Genomic DNA, 24,471 nt, shown 5'->3' on the forward strand with positions numbered 1-24,471 from the left:
AGTATTGATATATTTTTTTATTTTTTAAAAATATGAATAAAAATAAAAATAAAATAAAATGTGAAATTTATACTAGTAAACATACTCAATCGTATATTAGAAATGTGAAATTTATATTAGAAAAAGGATAATACTAGTCCTCTAGCTACCGTTTGCATTTTTTTTATTTTTTTGTTTTTTACTTTAGGATTATGGAAGTGTTTTTTAATGATGTTATGAATTTTTTTAAAAAAATATATATTTAAAGTGTTAAAAAAATAAATGTAAAAAAAAAAGAAAAAAAACACCAAAATAACTAACAGAAATCAGCGGTAGCTGTAGTACCGCCCTAAATTTAAAGAAAATGATACTCTCATCACTAGTTCTTATAACTCGGTGTTACTGCTATTTTTTTTTTTTACTTATTTATTAATAAAGTATTTTTTAATAATATTGTAATTTTTTTTTATCTTTTTTAAATATATTCAAAAGTGTAAAAAAACATATGTAAAAAAAATAACAAAAAAAAAAGGACCAATTATACTTAAGTGTTGATGTAGCACAAAAGTAAAAAAAAAAAAAAAAATGCTTTGGATTTCGAATTCGGATAAAAAAAAATCCTGAATGGGATTTTTTTTTTTTTTTTACCGAATGATTAAAAAAGTAATTTTTAATGATGTTGTGAAATTTTTAATTTTTTTAAAATGTTTATGATGATTAAAAAAATACATAAAAAAAGAAAAAAAAAAAACAAAATTATTCTATTCGGAATACTCTTTAGATTCCGAACTCGGAACTCGCAGCAGTATTCAAAAAATAAACCGGCAGTAGACCGGTAGTACAGCGTAACAAGGGTATCATTTTCCTTAATTTTAACACAAGTTTGTTGAAAGTATTTTGGACAATTGATTCGCGTATGATATGATTTGAAAAGAATGAAATCCAAAACTGCAACACGGATAGTCAAATCGATCCAAAAGCCCAAGTTCAAATGCCAACTTAACACGCAAACAACTTCCCACCAAACTCCACTCAACTCATACAGACATAGATTCACTCACCAAACCAAACCGCCCGTACGAACGAAAAGTGTTGTGCATTTTGGGCGAGTCAAACTCGAGAAAATCAATGGAGTCTAGCAACGTTCTGGTACCACTTACTGTAACTCCTCCTCCTCCATTCGTTCACTCCGTATTTCCTTTTCCTTTCCCGATTGGCTGCTAAGAAAACGCGCCTGAAAAAAAAAATTACAAAAATCCGAATTCACAACTCAGTCCATTTCCGGCATGTCACTACTCTGCATATTTTCATTTCCAATTGTAAATTTTTCTTAGCAGCTAAATTGAATCTTTTATAACTATTTAATTTTTTCCGGATTCGTTCATTTTGAGTTTTTTCTTTCCTGTTTGGTTTATTAGAAACTGAACGAAAAGGGATTATTTGGAACCTTCCTACGGAGTTCTTACTTGTTACGAGGTTCCAAGTTTTTCACTTGTTTTCTCTGCAACTGAACAAAGAGCTGAGTTTTGAATGCTGGTTGATTACGATTAATTAATTGGTTGGATGGTCTTTCCCCTGTTTGTTACTTCTTTTCATATTTAAGAGGGCATTTTTGCTTTCCCTCGATTCCCAGTAACCAAAATGATCTTCAATGTGCTTATAAAAACGATTTAATATTGATGTCTGAATTTTTCATCAATTTCTTTTGGTCGTTTATATTTAATTTAATTTCAGCTTGCTTCTTCTGCTGCCCTGCAAATGGGAAGTGGAGGGAGGAATAATCCAACTCTAGTATGTGCTCCTATAATGGCGGAATCGGTGGATAAGATGGTGATTAATATGAACAAGGCGAAACAAGGTGATGCTGACCTTGTAGAGATCCGATTGGATAGTTTGAAGAGCTTCAATCCTTCTGATGATCTCAAAACTATTATTAAAGCGTCTCCGTTGCCCACTCTATTCACTTACAGGTTTATGACTGGGAATTCTTTTAAGATTGATCTCTTTATGCATTATTTTTGCATGTCAAAATCCATACAATATAAACTTAGTCTAGATAGTCTGAGATATGCAATTTTTCTTTAAAAAGATCGTTTTCATTTTGTTGGAATGATTGTGCATGATCCAGAGACAATAAATTTGATCTTGTTACGTAACCTTAACGGTCTCCAGCATAGACCTATCTGATTTTATGTATTTTTCTAGACCAAGATGGGAAGGTGGTCAGTATGATGGTGATGAAAAGAAGCGATTGGATGCCCTTCGATTAGCCATGGAGTTTGGAGCTGATTACATTGATGTTGAGCTCCAGGTTGCTTCCCCATTGAAATGCAAATCAAATGGTGGTCTGATTATTTTAGCAAGGAGTTAGCGTATGTGATTTAAGCTAATATTTATTCTGGTTAAAACAGAATTCAAAGGTTTTATGCTGTGTATGGAAAACTTAGGTGGTTGAAGGCTTGAGATGGTTTGCATAGAACCCAAGCATGATACTTCTTGAAGATTTCTTTAAACTTTTTACCTTCATTTTAATGTTTATGAGTTTGTCACTTCCAAAGTAATCTGTCTGCATTCCATTCCGATGAAATTTTGTATGATGAGCTTCATTACATTATGTACTGGAAACTTCATTGCACTTCTGTCATATTTGACTGTTCTAACACACTGGTCTGTTTCTTAAGTTCTTATTTCTTTTTCTTTAAATACAGAATGTACTTTATAAGAGATTTAGCACCCTTCATTTGATGGATTGCTCAGTGACAAAAAGAAAAAATTGTGTAAGGTTAGGGAGTTCTAAATGAGGGTGACATGTTAACTTTTGATCTTGAACAAAAAGTTTGAACGGTTTAACTGATATTGTCTTGCTTTTGAACTCCTACTAGTATATTTTTTTGTGAGAAACTTATGTTGAGTACTGGATGTTATGTTATGAACTCAAAGTAAGGAACCAAATTATCAATAAACTTGTCGGATAATTTCTCATGATGCTCTGTTGCAAAGAGGCTACCTATGACCTGGGCTATTTATGAGATATTTAATATTAGAGTTCCTCTAACCTACTTTCATTTTGGAATTTCTACTAGGATTATAAAGTTTAAATAATCTTCACTTCCGTTATTTCTTTTTGAAGGTTGCCTGTGAGTTCAATGATTCCATTTATGGAAGGAAGCCTGAAAATTTCAAAGTCATTGTATCTTCTCACAATTATCAAGACACTCCATCTGCGGAGGACCTTGGCAACCTTGTGGCAATAATACAAGCAACTGGTGCTGATATAGTGAAGATTGCAACAACGGCATTGGAGATTGCTGATGTGGCACGCATTTTCCAAATAACTGTGCATTCTCAAGTAAGTAGCATATATATTATGGCAGTAATTTTTAAATGATAATCTTAGTCCATAATTTTTTTTCATTTTCATTTGGATTCTTTTTGCTCTCTATAAAAGGTCCCACTATCTGTCCCTAACTAAAAAACTAATATGTATCCTGTACAAAACCCTTTTTAGATCTCAGCCACCTGGTTTTGTTTATTCTTTGTGTCTACACGTTCGTAAACTAACAGGGCAATCTATGGTTAAGGCAAGCTCCCCATGCATATTTCCATTGTTTTAGTTCCACTATTCTTGGGTTTCTTATTTAGTGGCTGGTCCAAACACAAGGGATGTATGATTCCCAAACTGTAACAAAAAGGATTGTGATCCGTGCATCCCTGATCTCCGCCTAACCAGGGCTAGGCTAGTTTCAGTCTAAGCCTACAACAAGTTTACAATAACTGACTCATTGGCTCTTATTTTGGTTGACCTGGTTATTAGGGAAATCTCGATTCATAGTATAAGGCTTGTTCCATCCTACTCCGGAAGTAATTCATTTGTCAGTATGACTAGTGTAAACATTGAAGCTAATTATCCCCTTTTGACCTTTTTCTCTCTTTCTATTGAACTTATCATATGCTACTAATTTTGACTGGAAATGGCCGAACTTCTTAACATTATCTCTTCCTAGATTCTTCGCATATTTAAAGCTCTTTTGATTTATTTAATTATGGAATTTTCAGGTTCCAATTATAGGAATTGTTATGGGTGAGAGAGGTTTTATGTCGCGGATACTATGCCCAAAATTTGGTGGGTTTCTCACGTTTGGTACCATTGAGTCGGGAATAGTTTCTGCCCCTGGTCAACCAACAATGAAGGATCTTTTACATCTATACAACCTCAGACGGATAGGGCCAGATACAAAAGTGTTTGGCATAATTGGGAAGCCTGTTCACCACAGCAAATCACCTATTTTATACAATGAAGCATTCAAGTCAGTTTGTTTCAATGGAGTTTATATTCCTCTCTTGGTGGATGACATTGCAAATTTTCTTCAAACTTACTCATCCACAGATTTTGCTGGATTTAGGTTCATTCCTCTTTAAGTAATCTTTGAGTTGATCTGTAGCTTCTTATTGCATTTTAAGTATGATGTGTTATTGGTCTGCATTCCTCAAGATCACAATTTCTTGAGTTTTGGTGGCCACGAGTTTTGGGAGGGCTGGTTTGCATTTTAGAGTGACTGGGATTTTGTATGATTGTTGTGGTTAGAAGTTTATCCAATGGTTTTGTTTGTATATACTGGAAAATCGGTACATGAATCTGCCTGAAATACTTAGAATAAATTGTGATTCTATACTTGAAGCATGAGATAATGTAGCTTCTTTCTAAACACAGTTGTACAATTCCTCACAAGGAGGCCGCTCTAAAGTGCTGTGATGAGGTTGATCCAGTTGCGAAGGTATTAAAATATTCATGCTGCAGGGCTTGTCCGACTTCCAAGCCTACAATCTCTGGCAGCACTGAATTTAATAGAGTATTTGGGGATGCCTTAGCTTTATCTTTTGTTTGTTTTTTTCTTTAAGCAATAGTACATGTGTTGTTCACATCTTAAGTACATTTGACAGTCAATAGGAGCTGTGAATTGCATTATAAGGAGACCCACCGATGGGAAGTTAGTTGGTTACAATACTGATTATGTTGGTGCAATTTCTGCTATTGAAGATGGACTGCGAGGTATCTATCGTGTTTTTTGTGCAGATGAATATGTGTATATTATCAGTCACATAAGCTCCTCTTCTGCATCCTCCTCTGGTTTAACTTCAAGGTGCTCTGGATGCTGTGCTCTTCATTTTAGGTTCTCATAATAGTAGCAATACTGCTGATTCACCCTTAGCTGGTAAGCTGTTTGTGGTCATTGGTGCTGGAGGTGCTGGCAAGGCGCTTGCTTATGGTGCAAAAGAAAAGGGAGCCAGGGTTGTGATTGCCAATCGCACTTATGGTAAGGTCCAGCTTTAGATTAAGTGCTCAGTGTCATATTCATGGCTTTATATTAACCTTGTTATCTGATCCTATAATTAGTGTCATGAACACTTTCACATCTCTGTTTCTTTTCCATCCAAAAACCTTTTGGTGGAAAATCTGTCCTATCAGCTCCTTCATGCTCTCTATAATGGCTTGTGACTGCGTCTAGCATTCATTACAAATATGATTTTCTAAAGCATGGTCTTTTATATGTTTTCACCATGGTTTGCCTTCAAACATAACTGAGGAATTTAACAGCAATGTTTTTCCTTCTTGATAAAACAACAAATGAAGTGTGAAGATGACATGGTGGAAGCAAAGGTTACTATAATGATTGGAACTTTTCTTGTAGCAGGAAAAATGAAAAAAAGGAAATGCATACTTTTAATCTTTTCCTACTTAAAAAAAGGGTAGCACTCCTTCATGGTTGTGAAAGAAAACTGTGTTGGTAGTATTGTGATTTGTGTTGTAATACCTCAGATTGTATATAGGAAAGTGGTGAATGGGATCTCACATTGCTTAGGAGGTAGAAGTTCAAGCCCTTTATTATGATTTCAAGGGGTTCTAATTATAACCTTGACTAGACCTTTTGGAGTATAGGCCTATATGTGATTTTGGCTTTCCTCAGCTCAGTCGGCTGTTACAAATGGTATATCAGAGCCATACCTAACCAGAAATGTGGGACTTGAGCTGTGCCACTGCCACTAATATGATGTTATGGCCGAACAGGGGTGGGAAGATTGTAATACCCCAGATTGGATATAAAAAGATGTTGAATGAGATCTCATATTGCTTGGAGGGAGAAGCTCAAACCCTTTATAATGATGCTTAAGAGCTCCAACTGTAACCTTGACTAGTTCTTTTGGGGTATAGGCCCAAATGTGGCTCGTACTTTCCTTGGGTTGTTACATGTTTACCTTTGATGATATTTTTTTCCAGTCTTAAAGCTGTACCTAAGCAATCTTTCTCATTCATGACATTTGATCTTCATCTTTTCTCGTTTATCCTGATCGGTTCAGCCCATGGGGCCCTTTTATTGTTCTTACAAATGATTCCATCCCATTCTTGGTATAGATGTTATTTCTCAGTTCTTTTCTCTCAAGTTTTCATTGTGATTCTTGACGTTGTGTAGTAAGTTAATTTTTTCTCACCGCTATAGGTTTCATTCTGCCTCATAATCTCAAGTACCAGTGATAGGGCATTTTCAGAATATATCTGTTTAAGATTTCTTTGCATTGAATTTCAATTAACAGCATTTCAGTATTTGCTAAATTCTTGGAATTGTTTAGGTTCGAAGTTTCCACTATCTACCAGAAATGTTTTTTGACAAGTCACTATCTACCAGAAATGCTTTATTAGTACAATAATTTTTCATTAACTTGTATTTGTGCTTTAAAATGTTCCTTCCGTTCTATGGCCCTGGCATCCTAAATGCATGCTAAACAGCAAGTATGCCTGCATGCCATTATACATTTGTGCTTCTGATTGATAACACGTTAGCAACATGACCCTTTCCTCCCAACCTCCAGAATAACATTGCTGAGGTGTGTAATGATTTCAATGGTGATTTCTGATTTATCCATTTATTTGACTTCAAGATCGTGCCAGAGAACTTGCCGATACCATTGGTGGAGATGCTTTATCTCTTGCCGATCTAGATAATTTCCACCCGGAGGATGGTATGATTCTTGCAAACTCAACATCCATTGGAATGCAACCAAAAGTTGATGAAACGCCCATTCCTAAGGTCTGCCTCTCTGCCATGCTGTTTCTGTTATGCATGATCATCCATTAAGATTTTTTATGCTGATTTTGTCTTGATAACCCTATCAAAAGATATTAAGAATATCTACTGTTTCATTAGAAGAATGCACTTGTGGTTATATTGTAACATATCCTGGACCCTTCACCTGAAGAACTGCATCTGTTTGGTCATGTGGAGATGAAGACCATAAAAGGGATGGTGTACCTGACCCTTCAGGAGTTTTGTGCACAAGATTGTATTCATCAGTCAAACTCGGTTTGGGTCACTTTGGTTTTGCAATCAGCAACTGACTGGGGCCACATGTTTCAATTTGAATTTAGAACTGAACTATGGTGTGGAGAAACCAAAATAATAACTTTTGATGCTTGGTGGTTTGGGGTTATTTTGAATATTTACAAAAAAGAAAGAAAAAAAATAATGATGAATGCTTGAATTACTTTATACATATTTTCTATAAGTAAATTACTTTAAACATATTAGTTGATAACATCCTTGTTTTTGGAAGAAGGGATGGATTGCCAGCAATATTGTTCAATTATATAAACATTTCCTACTATAATAATTTAAAGAAAAAAAATCCCCCGACATGAGGTTAAACTTTGGGTTTGAATTCAGGTGGGGTTGTTTTTTCAAATCTTCTTTCCGGGAATTCTAAAAAAGCCCAGATTATTGACCAGGCTCCTCATATAACTGTACGAAGGCAAAGCACCAATCAGCCTAAGGTCGTATTTTTTTTTTTGAGTGAGTTTATGGTCATAATTAGGGTAAGGATATATGCTGAGGTTGTTTTATCTGATGCACTGGCACAGAAGTTGGCTAATCATGTTCTCAAGGTTCAAGGCCCTGACTATTCTTTAGTTATCTGGTTCTCATTTTCCTACTTTGAAACCAGCATGTCAACTATTTGTAACTAAATTCATAATTTCAATTCTTGTAAAGATTTGGATTGTCTTGGGTCTGTTCAGTCCTGAAGTTTTGAGGTATAACAGTAACATTGAAACTGAAAGTAACCTGCTCACGAACTAGTTAGTGGAGAAAAGAAAAGAAGAAAGGCCCTAGTTTAATGGCAGCCAGCCACTTAGGGGTAGAGAAAGCTGCCTGAAACAATCTGAAATGTCCTCATGAACAAACCAAATTGGATCAAGGGATATTGAGTTGATTTATTCGGTGGGATACACCAGACCAAGTTGCACCATGCTATATCATTTTGTATCTGAGAAGTTCATTAGCACTTTGTAGAAAGATTCCAAGCTTTGTATGCTATAAATTTGTAATTGCATTCAGAAGCTAGAGAATAATTGGCTTTCTGTCTTTGCAGCATGCTCTGAGATCATACTCATTAGTTTTTGATGCTGTTTACACCCCCAAAATGACTAGACTTTTGAGGGAAGCAGAAGAATCGGGAGCCAAAATTGTTACAGGGTTGGAGATGTTCATAGGACAGGCATATGAGCAGTTTGAGAGGTTCACTGGGTTGCCCGGTAAGTTGATTGTAAATATTCAGCCTGAATTTTCCATCTGCCTCTACTTTATAGCCTTTTAGTTGATTTTCCCTTTTTGGCATCTTGTTTAATTGTTCACTTGCAGCACCAAAAGAGCTATTTAGAAAAGTTATGGCCAATAACTAGAGGTTTGTGTGTCTACTTCTTACGTGGCTGATTCTATTTTCATATGTTGCTCATTTCTAACATTTTTTTCTTGGATTCTTTGCTTCATGTTGGCCTGTTAAATGTTTCAAGGATATTCATGAGTGCGGCTTGCTTTCTCCTTCAACTCGGTGAACAAGGATATTCTGCATTGCTTTGTTGCACGCCAGTTAATGGGTAGGTGTGCCTTCAAGCATCATAAAATGTGTGTATGACCTTCTTTAAGAAGAATTTATGTTGTACATTTATTCTATATAATTATAATTCCAATATAAAAGCCGCATAATATTGGTCTGTAGCATTGGCTCTCAGACATGTACTGCTCGCAAATAATCGACATTGGTTTATTATGCATTGTGATCTTCCTACACTTGTCCATCTGCTTTCGGTAAAATCTCTCTGACAGGCTGATGCATTAGCACTAAGCTCATTGTGCCACTCTTGCTCCCTAAGTTGAATGGTCAGTCTAACTGGAGCACACTCATACGCATTATCTATTGCCGGAAACTAGATATGGGGGAAGTCGATGTGGAAGCATAAGCTCTGTTAGAATAGACACGGCAATTCCTTGGTCTCATGACTGAGCTATTGGTCTGCAAGCACGGTTTTTCCTCAAAATTTTTACTTTTATCGACATCTTGTCTCTGGTAAATGCCTTGTGTGCTTTGGTTTTATGATGTTTCTGGTTGTCCTCCAAGCCATCCGGCCGTCCAGCATAATGTTACATTCGTTTTTGGAAGTCATTAGGTTTGACAAAAATATTGATGACAAGGACACATGGCATAACCTTTCCTGAGGAATCTCAAGGTGTTTTTGCAAATGAACTCTGTTCTCCTCTAAATAAGGAGTTCTGGTTATCAAAGGTTCAATGAAAAATGACCGTTTTTTGGAATTGCCCATAAGCTGTAGTCAGTCCTCATGGTAAATGTGAATCTGTAGATATATGAAAGCGCCAGGCCAGCAATCTCAGAAGTCATATTTATGTTCTTGCTGCAAGAGTATTGCTGCTTTTGAACCCCATCCTAACAACTCATTCAGCGAGCTAGCATGTTTGCAACAGAGTGGATGGATTGACTCAGAAAGACACCTTTTGCGTTGCCTTTTCTTTTCTTTTTCTTTTTTTTAAAAAAATAAGATTTGGCTCAGGAAAAAAGAAGGGATAGATTTGAGCTCTCAAAAAAAAAAAAAACACTCTGAAAACGCAAAGGGGGCTACTACAAATACAAAAGGATCAAACACATTGATGTGGCACATTGTATGCCATGTCTCCAACACCCCCCCCTCCCCCCTTTTTTTTTTCTTTCTTGTTTCTCCCATGCCTCTCCCCTCCCCTGGTCGCGTGCACGGCAAGCTCACGGTGTTGATGTGAGCTCCCATGCCCTAGCCGGTTAGTGTTGTTTGGACTACCAACGGTTTCTGCCGGCCCTAAGTTGGTCCCTGACCACCATGGCGGGGTACGTGGAGGGCAAAGATAGAGAGGGAAAGGGGGAGGAGGTGAGAGGAGAGACACATGAGAGGGGGAGAAAAAAGGGGGGTGGGGGGCAGAGACGTGGCACACTCACAGTATTTTCCAAATGTGTCTATAGTATTTTCCAAATGCAAATGCCTCTTAGGTGGTGTGGGACTTCCTTTGTCTCCCATGGCAACTTACTCTCCTAAACCTGATCCGATTAGGATTTGCTTATCATTATAAATAGAAAAACTAGTGGAAATTTTGAATTCAAAAACTGAGTCCTCATTTCACAAGTGGAATTAATCAAAAAGAGTAATACTATATGTATTTATAATTTTACATATAAGATTCATTTTATCAGTTTTCATTTGAAATTAAAAAATGTCATAATCTTCAACATATCAATAGCTGACATGCCAGCACATATTGTTATGTAAATAAAAATTATAAGTACAAATAACATTTTTTAATTAGAAAAGTTGAACAGACTAGAGTGGGATTGTTACATTCTTACCCTAAGACTAAAATAGCAATCAAGATCGACCAAATGCAGCAAAAATTGCATATGAAAGCTTATTATATTTTCTGGGGTTTCCAGAGATAGAAGAGATGCCAATTTGAAGGTCTTTTGGGAACTCAATCATGTGGCGTGTTAGTTCATTACTTCTCTTTAAATTGAAGCGGCAAGATTAAAACCTTATGCAATCGTAATCCATACACTACCTCTCCGGCCGAGACTTTATTCACCGAGTACTGGTGAGGTACATGGAATGGATGATTTGGATGAAAAATGTATAGAAAACAAGTGACCATGGATAAGTTTTTAAGGTACATTGGTACGGTGCTTGGTTTCTTTTAATTAAGAGTAGTCTTGTACTTAGGTTTTTAAATATTCTCCTCTCGAGCATTCCCTTGTGAATTTTAGATAGCCATAATTGAGAATTCCCTGAATTTTCCTAATTAAATGTATCGGATTTATGGGATGGTTCTTCTTTACCTTCGAAGGGGGTTTTAATGAGAATGAACTCATGGGTATGATCTAAAAAAACGCATGCTGGCAATTTTAATAAACAGTCCGAGTTTTAGTGAATTTATTTTCTTCTCGGATCCTATTTTCAAGTGTATAAAAAAAAGTAAGACATGTATATGTTCCATCATGGACATTTGGTGTAGTGGTATGATTTCTCACTCCCTCATTGGGTATGAGAGGTTCCGATTTCGATTCACGGAATGCCCCCAAACTCTTCATCATTTTGCAATGAGCAATGCTAGATGCAGTCCTCAAATGAGGACTGCAATACAAGCTTAGGTAATTTTATCTTTAATTTTTTTTAAAATTACAAAATTATCCCTCCTGAAATGATGTTTTATCCCAAGTGGGGACTGCAAATAGAATTTCTCTTTTGCAATTTTTTTTTTCCAATCATCTCTTCGAAGGTTTTAAACTAATAGCTAACAAATATCTTGTTTCAAAGTGAAAACAAATTAGTTAAAATAAAACGTAAGAAAAAGGGGGCATCCCGAGAATCGAACTCGGACCTCTCGCTCCCAAGTATCATACCACCATACCAAATGGCCGCTTTGCTGTTGGTTCTGCATATATCATAAATCGTAATGAAATTTAGGTATCATTATCAATTTCCTCAGAAATCTCAGCGCAGATAGACTCCATTTTCCCTCCAAAATACTACCCTTGCTTTCCCTCCACTTCTAAACCCTAGCAACTCTCTCTCGAGTATGTTTTCCCATTCGATCTTCATTCTCCTTTTTTCCGTTGATCTCCCTTGTTCTCGATGATCTTCAGTAACTCCCGAACTTTGTGTTTTTTCAACTCTAGTCTCTAATTTTTATTATCGGCATTACGGCGTCCTATGGAAAAACAAGGTTCGTTTCTTTGTTTGGGTTTTAACAACATTTGGCTTTTTTTTTTCCAGGTGAATTGAATGATTCAGAAATGGTTTCGCTTGGGAAGAATGATGGTGAAATTAAACCAATCAAGACGGAGCCAAATGTCAATACTCCCGATATCCAGACCCAGGTCCTTGACAGCCAATTTTCACCTCCTTCATTTTCTGGTACTGGCTTTTAATCTCTATTTCTGTTACATGTGTTAGGGTGATTTTTATAAGGAGTTAAACTTAAATATTTTATCTAATTATATTTTGATGTCGAAATATTTTATCTAATTATATGAAAGAATAATCTAGGAAAGCAATTGGCTTATCAGACTACAGTTGTTATCATGAAAATTTTCAAGCCGGTTATGATTAATCAGAGAAAATAATACCAAGGTGACACGGCAACGGTTTCTTTTTTTTACTGGTGATTGTTTTTCCAAGTTACCTACATACATTGTTTCTTTAGTATTTTTCTTATAATGATTCAATGCCTATAAAGTTTTCAAAGACTCGAGTTTTCATATCTATAATATGATATGATTACTATTGAGGTATCATATCCTGTCCTGGTCTTTTTTTTTTCCCCCTCTATTCCTGTTTTTATAAATATGAAAACTTCATTATTTGTAATTAGAAAGGAAACCATTGTTAGCGATAACCTTTTTATATGGAAAAGTAGATGAAAAGTTCGAAGCTGAGGATGCTGATGAGTTAAAATATCTCCAAAGCACTTTGTCTTTTGACGATACTGTTCCCATTGAAGATGCATTCGAAACCCAAGAAGTGAATCTAGCGGGGGAAACCCAAGTATTGAATATTGGTGGAGAAACCCAAGTGTTGGATGATCCAGATTGTATTGAAGATATGGGCACCCAGATATTAGATGATTTCGATACTCAAGTTGCCAGTGATATTGAAGGTGAAGGAACAGAAGAAACTGAAGTTCTTGGCAACGATGACGAGCAATCTGATGATGAATCAGTAAGAAGTGGCAATGGTCAGTCAGTGGACAGCGAGAAGATTTACACTTCTCTTCACGATAATATTAATAAGGGATTCGTGAAGCGACTTGATCCTTTACCATATAAAGAGCATAGTACAGGTGAGTCTTCACTAGAAAATTTGACAAGTATGGGCGAGTGTTTGACTGGTTCTAAGTCAATTTTTGGAATACCTTCTTTTGATAATTTTCCTGAAGATCACTTTTGGTATGATTATAGGATTATATGAGATTCATCAAATAAAGTTTTGGTATGATTATATGTTTTGCGTGTGTGTGTGTTTTCAAATCATATTAATGTGCAAAAGCACTGCAGTTCAAGTAAAACTTTCCTTTGCCTCTTCCAAATTGTGTGATGTAGTTACTACTGGACTTGAAAATTAATATTTGCCATTTGTTGTGACATAAAAAAAACATTTGTGTTTCATTGTGTATCAGAAACCCATCTTCCAACTGCAACACATGTGGTTGAAGGCAGCCACAAACCAAAAGCTGGTACGTATTTTTTTCTGCAAACTGCACTGCATATTAAAAAACTTTCATATTTATGCAAGACTCCTAGAAATAGCACTTTTTGCTACTTTAAGTAAACGGCTGGCAAGATTGATTCATCACATCCAAATGGATTGCCAGTTTTTGGTGTTCGTTAATCATTTTGTCATCATGTGCTTCTTACTGCTTTCAATGTCTCAGAATTTGATGCCTTAAGAATTAAGATTATCAAATTTTGAAGAAATTTTGTTTCAAGTCTCGTCAATCATTTTGTCATCATCTTCTCTCTTTTTTTTTTTGGATAAGTGGAATATCATGATCATCTTTATGTGTATGTTAATTTCCTTATTTGTTTCACAAGTAATCAAGCTATGCGTTTCTGCAAAAGAAATCGGCATTATGCCGTCAATAACAATAATTGTGCTTCTGAGTTTTATTTTTTTGGTTGCCGGATTAGTTTACTATTGTTTGCTTGTCATGTTTTATGTACTGCCGGTCTTCATGTTACTTTTAACTTTTATTTACTTTTGTCGTCATTTCAACTGGTTATGTGAAGATGAATGCTGATTTATTAAGACTACTATGCTCCCTTTTCTCAAAACTGGAAACAACTTGATTTTTCAAAGAGGGAATCTACCCTTTTATCGTTTTCTTATGCCAACAATTGTAGATGGTGTGTCTTCTCATGCCACATGAGGGAAGTTTGGAATATGTGCTATTTGATCTGATAAATAGATATCTGATTCGAGCTGCAGTGTCAATCCAGTGTTTGGTTTCTTAGTCGTTTCCCTATTTCTCTCAGGACCTCTACGTTCGGGGTTTACTTCAGTGCGTGTAGCGTCATTGCGGGCATCTGCTCTGGAAATTCACACGGCTTTAGAGGGAATCAACAAGGGATCCTTTTATGTCACGAGTAAGAATCGGTCTTGGGAAGTTGGGGAAGAAGTAGCTCAGGATCATGATGTTGGACAATGCTACAGAAAAATAAAGGGATTAAATGATGAAAAGATGTGTAGGGTTGGTAGTAGAACCGCTAGAAAACTTTTCACTGAGGATTCACATGATGATTACAGAGGACTTCCTCATAACAGCAGTGATGTTGAACGAGAAGGGTTACCTCAGTTGCCTTCTTGTGATGATGGATTGGCAGGATTAAGTTATGTGGACTCTCAAGAACCTGCAGAGTTTTCGCAGGCCAATGCACTGGATTTTGTGGACAGGTTCCTGAAAGACAATTTCAGGGACTTTGAGCAAGCTGACCATAGAAAGAAAAGTAAGGGAAAATCAAATTCCGTCCCAATTGCAAGGGGCCCACAAAGTTTTGCCAAGAAAGCCAATGATAGAAACATGCTTGAAGAAGCAGGGATTTTTGACTGGGATGATAGCCGTGAGGATGAAGGTGGGGGAGATATCTTCTGCAGAATGAAAGAAAAATTCTTTGATACTGGAGGCCAGGGGAGAAGATCTTTTACCCAACCCCAGGAGCCTAAAGGAAGCAGACTAGATGATTATAGAGGCCATGAAGAACATTTAGATTTCAGTAATAAAAGAATGGGTTTAGCTCATTCGGATTCAAAATTAATCTCCCAGAGACCAAAAGTGAATGAAAATACAGTGCAAGAAATGAAATTGAAAAAAAAACTTGTTAGTGAGTTGGATGAACTGTCTAATGACAATCCCTGTGGAGAACAGATGGATACTAATTTCACCAAGACAGGTGTGCCAGAAATGTTAGATGCAGCTTTTGATACACAAATGGCTGCTGAAGCTATGGAAGCCTTGTTCCATGGTGAGGGCATCGGGGGCATAGCTAACCATGATGCTAATGATGCCCATCAAGGCATTGAGAAAGACGCAAAGGATCCTTGCAGAGGTTCTCTTGTAGGAACAGGTAGTGTAATTCATTCAAAGGAAACCTCTTGTCGTAAGAGGGTAAGCCTTTCTGATATAGGGGTTGCTTCACAAAAGAAATCTAAGAGCATGAGTGCCAAATTAAGTAAAGAATTGTCAATTTCGTTGGAGAAACATTTTGATAATGTCAGGAAGCAGAGTGGAACTGAACTAGCTAGAACAAAATTGAGGGGAAACTCGATTGCTGAAGAGTTCCATACAGCCAATGGAGTTAGCTTCCCTGGTACTTGTACACCTGTTGCTCATCGAACTAGACAGTCATTGAGTGTAAATCAATTGAAAAAGGCTGAGAATGCATCCGGTAACCATAGGGAAGAGACGAACTCTCTGATGGAGGTACATACCCTAGTAGAGAAAAGCAATAGTAGTACAGCCATCCTGTCTTCTAAAGTGTTGAAGGAAAAATCATCTATGATGGGTTTTAATAAATCTGGAGAAGTTAACAGGACAAAAACAAGTCAACGTAAGCAATTGGCTCCAAAGTTGATAGCTAATAACAATGATTCTAAAATTGATGCATTGAGCCATCCCAGGAGATCTCATCGAAATTTGTCTGGTCAGGAAAATGGATATGATAACTTAGATGGTGCACTTCAACCATCTGCTCGGCCAAAATACATTGGGAAATCTGTATCCAAGCACAAAAGGTCAAGGGGTGATGCTAAAAGCCCTTTTAATTCAAACATGAAGAGGAAAACACGATCAGGCAATGCCTCTATCTATGGTAAGTCTGGTGATATGGATGGGAAGATTACATCTAAAGATCTAATTGGGGCAAAGGTCGATAAGCGCTTTGACAGAAATACTGATGCAAGTTGCCCCCCATATACTGGAAAGCCAAATGCTAGGTTGGAAGAATCACCAAGAGAGAAATGTAAACCATCTGCTTCAGCATGTACTACTCCTACTCCAGTTAACTGTAAGACATCTGAGAATGCTGCATCACCTGTTTGTATGGGTGATGAATACTTCAAACTGTCATGCAAGGGGAACCTATCAAGACTTAGCCTTCTGAAAGAAATCCGTAGCTTAAGTGCTGCATGGCCTGAACCTGCTGCTGTCTCAAAAGATTCAAGGAAGAGGAGAGATATAAGTGCTGTTCGAGTCTTGTACAGCCACCACTTGGATGAGGATATAATGAAGCAGCAGAAGAAGGTAGTTCGTGATTTCATCACTCTTTTTTAGCAACACGCAAACTGATTTAAACTATATATTGTCCGGTGTCCTTGTTTCACAGATTCTGGCTCGACTAGGAGTTTCCATTGCATCTTCTATTACAGATGCCACACACTTCATAGCAGATCAATTTGTGCGAACAAGGAATATGTTGGAGGCTATTGCTTCTGGAAAACCAGTAGTGACACATTTATGGCTTGAGAGCTGTGGACAAGCTAGCTGTTTCATTGATGAGAAAAACTACATATTGAGGGATGCCAAGAAGGAAAAGGAATTTGCCTTTAGCATGCCACTTTCATTGGCACGTGCATCCCAGCATCCACTTCTGAAGGTATTTTTTTCCCGTTTATGCTGGTTTAACAAGATGCATTGGCTACTGATTCATTTTTCTCCATTCTTGATTGGTAACATCTCAATAGGATCGAAGAGTTTTGATTACCCCAAATACAAAGCCTGGTAAAGAAATCATTTCAAACTTGGTTAAAGCTGTTCAGGGCCAGGTACGGAGTTTTGCAGTTTAAATATGATTCATATGTTTGTCTTCGCATAATACCAGTAATGTGTTGTATTTGGTTTGATCACTTCCATGGTCATGACTGGAAAGATTCTACTAGTTCATTTGCTGATTATTAAGATATTGAATAGTTTCGTCTTCAAAATGGGGTTCTTTCTCTTTATTTCTTTCCCTTTTCTGGAATTAAATAGCTCTTGCCCGTAGATATAGATCCTGTATATCTTTTCAATTTTCTCCATTTTAATTTGAGCAGCTAATTGTCAGTGCTTGCATCAACTTTAAATGGGTCCACAGATGCATAAGATATATATTATTTTCTTAAATCATTGTTTTGTTAATGATTTTGTGTCAAATGCTCCTCAGGCGGTGGAGAGAACTGGCAGATCTACTCTGAAAGAGGATTGCATTCCAGAGGATTTGTTGGTTCTATCTTGTGAAGAAGATTATGCAATCTGTGCACCTTTCCTTGAAAAAGGTAAGCACCAAATTCGCATTATTAGTCTCTAAATAAGCCAGTTAATGCACAAACTTCACTAAGATCGGACGACATTGCTTTATATTTGCAGGGGCAGCAGTTTACAGTTCAGAGTTGTTATTGAATGGTATAGTCACTCAGAGGTTGGAGTATGAAAGGTTGGTTCTATTTTTGTTAAAGCCATTGCCTATATGATGTATAAAGTAAATGATTCCTGCATAAATGAATGTTTTTTTTATCAAAGGTAAAAAGATGGTGTAGCCACGAACTTGTCTGTGCCTAAAAGGTGCATGCCGGGGTTTCTAAATAATTTCTAGCATCTTCTATTAAGAACCAAAATTCTGCATGTCTTTTCTATTGGCTGAAGAATGCAAGTAATGGATGATAAAATCGTATTATTTCATTGATTATGATATTTATGTGATTATTTAATGTTTTTTTTTTTTTTTTCCTAACGGCTAACACACTTCATTTCCTGTTAGCAGGCATCGCCTCTTTGCTGATAAGGTTAAAAGAACACGTTCTACGATATGGATCAGAAAGGACGACAATCAGTTCCTTCCTGTGACTAAACACAAATAAGATTCATTTTATTCATTTGTTCCTATGATTTTCCTTCTGATCTCTTGTGCGTTTGAGCGATTTTTGTAGCTGCCTGCCCGATTGATCTTTACATCACACAATGATCTGTACATAGTATTATGAATGGTTCCAACTCTGGGCCTCTCATGTAATATATTTATTATACATTTTGTCTTTTATCTCGTCTGGTTTCTTTTAGGGTGTGTTCGTTGTATAAGAATTTCTGATGGGAATTAATAATACCGTTGGAATTGGAGGAATTACTGCTTGTTTTACCAAATATTGGGCATTGGAATTACGATAAGCATCTTATTCCTTTTAAACATTCTATGCTGAAATATCAATATATGCTCTACGTCCCACGCCAGTAGAGTTGGGGGTTTGGGTTTGTAATTTCATTGCATATTTCAACTGGCTTTGTATAACTGGCTGGCTGTTTGCTAGGTCTTTTCTAACTTCGGACGAACACTGATATGCCAGCATCACCGCCCGTGCTGCACGATTGTAATTGTGCCAACATGGACTACATACGTGGGAGGTAGTTCTGATACCACTTGTTATGAACCCACTAAGTAGAACTCACCCTTGAAAACCGGCTTGCAAGAGAATGGTGCATAGAAGTTTATAAATCACCAACCAATTTCATACTTAGTCAATGTGGGATCGGAACAGTAACCCCTTAAAATATGTTTCATCAACGCGTGGAGTGTGGTTGGGATGGCAATTTCTGAATAAAAATAGCATTTTTCGAATTCTAGAAAAGAAAATGTGATATTTTCGTAGGCACGTGCTGGATAATTCTAAAATAACAAGACAATCGTGTGTTTGGGTAACGGTTTAACAAAAAATAAATAAAAATTCGTACACCGATGGTTTGGTAGAAGCTAGCAAGCAGCAGAAAAGATGCAGTGTCTTCCAACTCTTTTTCTGATCATACTGGGGTGTTGGGAGCAACCTGAGCTCGCCAAGAAAAGTAGTGAATATACATGGAGTTGAGAGTCATGGCTATGGCAAAACCTAAAACTGAAGCAACCAGGATCGCATAAATGGCCTTCAAATGGAGCTGCAACAAAGTTTTAAGAGGTTTAGTCACCAAGAAAACATGGCCTATCTTAACTCTTTATTTATTTATTATTATTATTATTATTTGCACGTAATAGGCTGTATTCATTTCAAGATAAAATGACAAATTATTCAGGGATAAAAAAAAGATTCACGCTGAAAAGGGATATAACATCTGAGTCAATCCCATTTTCTTATGTTGTGATCACCCAAAGAAGCTTTTGATTCTTTCTTTGCAGCACATTTGCATCTTAGAGATATTTTCCAACAACCATATGAAACAGTTTATTTCACCTTCCTTAAGTTTAGAAGTAGAGAGGTAGCATAACTGGAGCAGTAGCAGGCAATTTTATATGTTTGCTTTGGCCCGATTGACGGCCTGAATTTTATAAAGAAAAGTTAGCAGTGGGATTGTACAGAATGATCACCAGCGTTAAATTCACCGGATTAAACTTCAAAAGCAGAATTATATGGAGGATTTGATAACTTGCCAAGGGTGTTCTATAACCACCACCATCATCTAAATTTTAGAGCAATGCCACACTCCACCCAATTTCATAGTTTTTCCAATTAGGGTAACACAAGTTATTTCTTTATATGCGAATTCACAAGTAAGTTTGGTACTTTCCAAGAAGAGGAAAGAATACAGGAGAAAATCATGAAGCACATTCACAAAGATAGTAACCGCATATCATGGCTGAAATCTAAATTGGAAAGCGTTGCTCACCAAAGTGTAGAAAAGGTGGACGATGATGGCCACAAGTGCAAACTCGAGGGCCGTGTAAGTCCATATATACTCCTTGATTGCTGTAAGTCAATAGAAGCAGATACTAAGAAAACCATAGCTCAAAAAGAAACTAGTAATTTATGACTTCTGAGGTGAACTGTACCAAGGATGACCGCAAAAATAGACGATAAAAGGCCCAGGGTAAAAGCAAATGGTGCTGCAATCACGATAGCTTCAGTCTTCAAATCATGAATCTACAAGATAAGGCACAGGATTAAAATTACCGTGCCTATTATGACAGAATATATCATGGAAAAAAATAATACTAATGGTGACTAGAACCACTTCTATTCCTCTTTACAATCTGTGTATACATCTTCATGGATCTGATTTTGTCTGAATTCTGAATGCCACCCCCACCAAAAAAAAAAAAAAAAAAAAAAAAAGAGGCTAGAAAAATTTTGGAGCTGATTATGTTTCTTTATCAAGTAAACAAAATCTCAGGACAGAACATGCACCCTGCCTTGTAGACTCTGGTGACAGAAACAAAGTTTTTGGGCATCACGTTGACCTAAATTAGATTGGATCATATTCACATCATCCAAATGATGCAGAAGCCAATGGAAACAACAATATTTTGTAATGGACTTCTCTCATTGATTGTAATGGGGATAGTTTTTCATAATTTGCTTGTATCCATCTCTAGTGCATTGTGGTTGCACTGTATTCCGTGTATACCAACTGTGTACTTGGGCTATGCCTATTTGTTATCAATAAAGTTTTATTCTTACTCACCAAAAAAATCACCAATATTTTGGGTCTATGTCTAATCTCCTAGCATAATGACCTACCAGTAGCTGCTCAAGAAAGAAAAAATAGCAAATTGTGCTGATCAAGACAAGCACTACAAAATCCTGCCAGGCACTGCCAAAACCAAGAATTTAAGTTAGACATAAAAAATTAGCTAAAGAAAATAAAGCAAGGCCAGATTTATGCTAAAGAAAATATTAGTTGCCCAGCAGGGAAACTCTCTCTCTCTCTCTCTCTCTCTAAAAAAACCTTATCGTTTGTGAATGCAAACTCTGTTGGCCATGCTCCTGCCTGGAATTCCTTCGAAGGGATGTAGGCACACGAAGCAAAGTGACGGGTAAATTCTGAACCTCTTGCCCACACACTTCACAAGTCTTGTTTCCTTTAGTGCTAAACCACTTAACTGCACATTCTTCATGCACAAGTCTGAGCGCACCTTTGCAACTGCATTCCATTTTGAGTGTGTTTCCTTCTTCACATACATCAAGACAGATTCTGCACACTGCTTCCTCTTCAGGAATCTCTTCATCATTGCCTTCCACAGGAACGCAAGTTGTTTGATCTGTATATTCCCAGGAATGGACTTTGAAAAGTTAAATAATGTAAAAGAGGAGTTAATGCACATTAAAAGCCAAATGTTAAGCTCAAGCACACGTGTACATAAAAATCTTGTGGAATACACAGCTTTACATAACATAAAACATGGAATCACAATGCTCATCCAAAAAACTGACATCTGAAAACTGAAACCAAGTAGATGATTTGACTCTAACACTGAATGACGGCTGAAGTCATACTGTCTGTGAGTCTATGAGTTGCACAGCATAAATAAGTAACTGCGTGAATAGAGTACATCTTTTACAACATACCATCACTAGGATCTGTTGGTACATGCTCATTATGGATAGCGAATGATACCGATCTTACAATGACAATGTTTTGGCCAGGCACAGACAGAGACCTTGAAACCATAGTTTGAGCAGCTGCTTTCTGTACAAAATCGACAATAACCCACTTCTACATCAACAATTGTATAACTAGGCGATCTCCAAAAACAGAATATTGACCTTAAAATTAGAAGCAGCTACCCTTAAAAAATAGTGAAGAGCATAAAGAAGTATGTTTCAACCCTGTTGCAAAAGTATTTCCAATTGTTTTGGTAAATTTAGATCTAAAAAGCACTTTCATCCAGGGAACATATCATCGTGATGGTAGTGTAGTCTTGCCATTTTGTTAAATCATCAACCATTGTGTGGCCAAGCAATCCGTTCTCTATATTGATCTTCCTTTTATAGCTCCAGATGTGCATAAAACTTGATCTTGAGAGCTCATCAATCAGAAAGAATTGCATAATGAATGATAACTATTAACTCACACGTGCATTTTGCCGGTCATTAAATGCCCTTGCTGAAGCAGGTGTGGAAACAGAAGGAGATAAGTTTGATGCAGGTGTTACAGGAAGAGAGGTACATCTTTTCCACGAAAATGCAGACTTGAGGTTGACCATAATAGGACTTTCAGGAGTTGTCTTTGGTTCTGAATTAAGGAGGAAACTTCTCTCGCCATCAGGTCCAGTTCCCTTCTTCTTGAAGCTTAAACCCCGCAAGAAGCCTCCAGGTGATGAAGTACCTTTAGAGGAACCTTGAGACTGAAGTAAACCCTTTCCACTTTGGCTATTGCTGAAAACTATGGGCTTAGGGGGTATTTGAAGTGAAATATCTGGACGCCTCCCGCTTGGTCCTGGATCTGAAACTCCTTTGTTTATTTCAATATCAATCTGCATGTAAGAAACATGTGAATTATAATACTCCATGTCATTTTCTCTGTAAGCATCCAGAAAAATTTTCATACGCATATAGAATCATAGATCATACCAGTTCATGTTTGGAAAGAGTATTGTGATGGAAAATCCTACCAAACTGGGCACATCTATTTTGTGTAAAGGTCCATAGTCATGGCTAATTGGGATACTTCACTGCCCCTAGTGTCTCCGGTTCCTCTTAAACCAGTTTTCATTTTTCAGGTTGTTTTGCAATATAACAAAAAGGAGAGACACCATTACGAGAAAAGAAAACAACATTTATTCATAATATAGTAATAAAATGTTGGGTGAGTTCAGATTTTAAATTACAAGTGCCACTATAGCCCACTGGTTGAGAATAAAGGGCCTGTTTAAAACTACTTTTCTTAAATTTGCAAAGTTCCATATACAAAGCGAATACATTGCCAACCTAACTTCAAGTGCTTCTGGAATAAAACTTGGGCTTCCAGTTCCAAGATTACCGTTTTCGAACACCAAAGCATGGCCTTGAAGGGCGTTTCACATAGTCTAGGATCACAGATTTTTGTTTAGGATCAAATAAAAAAAATTTGGATCTATCTAGGATCATGAGATTTCCTAGCTATTTCCTGTATAGCTCTATGATTGTTCTGGCTATGCCGGATAATATCTATTGAACCCCCCACATTATAGAAGCCATAATCTCCTAACGGGTAATCTGAAGATGAGATTGGAGGTTTTTCTATCTCAAACCAAAAATCTAAAAACTTGCATACGCTCACCAAGAGCTGTAAATATGGATCTCCAGTTCTTGAAGACCAATTAAACATAGAGACAGAGCACCCCATGACTCCATGAGCTCCTAGAAGCTCCACGCCACTGGTAACGCTCCCAAAGCAAAAATTACACACGCACACTGTCACGCATATACATAGCCACGTCCAATATAAAAAGAGAGACAAGACAAGAACCAACCTGAGGAGAAGTTTCTGCAACTGCAGTGGAGGCAGCTTCAGCCGCTTGCATTATTGTTCAAACCCCCCACCTCCCACAGAACTTGAAACGGACCAGTAAGTTAAAAAGTTGCTAACTTGGAGGTGGAATTAATAGGGAAAGAGTTGGGAAGATTCTTGTAGAATTTTCTTTCTAAGTAATTATGTCTGACTATTGGATGATGGGTGAGAAAGATGAGACTGAGAAAGAAAGGAGATGAGGGTCCGGTCGGGTCGGCGTCGCGTGGAAGTTGATCTGAACCTGTGTCTGCAGGCCATCACGAAGTTATCGTATATTTGCCGCATTGTGCCCACTTGTAGCTGTCACTGCCCATTGCTACTGCTTGGCCTCACGCTCCCCTTCTTTTTTTTATCACCTCGCTACTCGCTACTCGCCAACCTTTTTCTTCTTTACGTTTTGAGTCTCGATTATTAAATAATAATAATAGTAATAAATAAGAGTGGTTTGCCGAACTAATAACATAATATTTTTGGACTCTTTGTTTTTTCCACCGCAAGTGTACTACTTATAATAATATAAATTTATAACAAAGAATATATAGATAAATCTATTTTATAAAATATTATTAATTTCAAATTTATTTGAATTTTATTATATTTGATTGATTTGAGTTTTAAAAAAAATAATATTTATAATTTAAATATGTGTAAGTCTCGCGTACTTATTTTGAAAAAAGTAGATAAATCTATAATATATATGAAAAAGTTATTTTTTAAATGTAGACATCACCCTTTTTTTAAAGAGAATGTGTAAAGTTTACATAATCTAAAATTGTATCTAATATTGTCTTTTAAAAAATAACAATGATATATTATTTTATGTATTATTTTCCAACAATAAATAGGTGTA

The 24,471-nt window shown here is 36.7% G+C and overlaps 3 protein-coding genes across 6 annotated transcripts; 2 read left to right on the forward strand and 1 right to left on the reverse strand.

Annotated features, from left to right (window-relative positions):
• Nucleotides 1–989: 989 nt before the first annotated feature.
• Nucleotides 990–8,927, forward strand: LOC121246751 (bifunctional 3-dehydroquinate dehydratase/shikimate dehydrogenase, chloroplastic-like). 3 transcript variants are annotated; one of them, XM_041145013.1, is made up of 12 exons: nucleotides 990–1,140; nucleotides 1,714–1,949; nucleotides 2,185–2,290; nucleotides 3,110–3,328; nucleotides 4,036–4,382; nucleotides 4,691–4,754; nucleotides 4,921–5,029; nucleotides 5,151–5,294; nucleotides 6,916–7,064; nucleotides 8,401–8,563; nucleotides 8,670–8,712; nucleotides 8,822–8,927. In XM_041145013.1, exons 1-11 carry the CDS (start codon nucleotides 1,108–1,110, stop codon nucleotides 8,708–8,710), a joined length of 1,611 nt encoding a protein of 536 aa, XP_041000947.1. In that variant the 5' UTR covers nucleotides 990–1,107; the 3' UTR covers nucleotides 8,711–8,712; nucleotides 8,822–8,927. The 3 variants fall into 3 exon arrangements, with proteins under 3 accessions (XP_041000947.1, XP_041000948.1, XP_041000949.1); XM_041145014.1 differs by having other exon boundaries at nucleotides 990–1,128; XM_041145015.1 differs by lacking the exon at nucleotides 990–1,140 and adding an exon at nucleotides 1,143–1,263.
• Nucleotides 8,928–11,806: 2,879 nt separating this feature from the next.
• On the forward strand, nucleotides 11,807–18,509 carry LOC121246753. 2 transcript variants are annotated; one of them, XM_041145017.1, is made up of 10 exons: nucleotides 11,807–11,916; nucleotides 12,116–12,256; nucleotides 12,759–13,181; nucleotides 13,518–13,574; nucleotides 14,374–16,637; nucleotides 16,720–16,989; nucleotides 17,078–17,158; nucleotides 17,536–17,647; nucleotides 17,739–17,805; nucleotides 18,133–18,509. In XM_041145017.1, the coding sequence occupies exons 2-10, from the start codon at nucleotides 12,136–12,138 to the stop codon at nucleotides 18,227–18,229; spliced, it is 3,492 nt and encodes a 1,163-aa protein (XP_041000951.1). In that variant the 5' UTR covers nucleotides 11,807–11,916; nucleotides 12,116–12,135; the 3' UTR covers nucleotides 18,230–18,509. The 2 variants fall into 2 exon arrangements, with proteins under 2 accessions (XP_041000951.1, XP_041000950.1); XM_041145016.1 differs by having other exon boundaries at nucleotides 11,830–11,984.
• Nucleotides 18,510–18,985: 476 nt separating this feature from the next.
• Nucleotides 18,986–23,941, reverse strand: LOC121246754. The gene is made up of 8 exons (XM_041145018.1): nucleotides 23,584–23,941; nucleotides 22,204–22,605; nucleotides 21,698–21,818; nucleotides 21,078–21,390; nucleotides 20,870–20,942; nucleotides 20,182–20,272; nucleotides 20,019–20,098; nucleotides 18,986–19,292 (listed from the first exon to the last, which is right to left on the reverse strand). The coding sequence occupies exons 1-8, from the start codon at nucleotides 23,632–23,634 to the stop codon at nucleotides 19,161–19,163; spliced, it is 1,263 nt and encodes a 420-aa protein (XP_041000952.1). The 5' UTR covers nucleotides 23,635–23,941; the 3' UTR covers nucleotides 18,986–19,160.
• Nucleotides 23,942–24,471: the final 530 nt, after the last annotated feature.

The sequence above is a fragment of the Juglans microcarpa x Juglans regia genome, chromosome 1S (assembly GCF_004785595.1).
Source record: "Juglans microcarpa x Juglans regia isolate MS1-56 chromosome 1S, Jm3101_v1.0, whole genome shotgun sequence".
Taxonomy (NCBI): domain Eukaryota; kingdom Viridiplantae; phylum Streptophyta; class Magnoliopsida; order Fagales; family Juglandaceae; genus Juglans; species Juglans microcarpa x Juglans regia.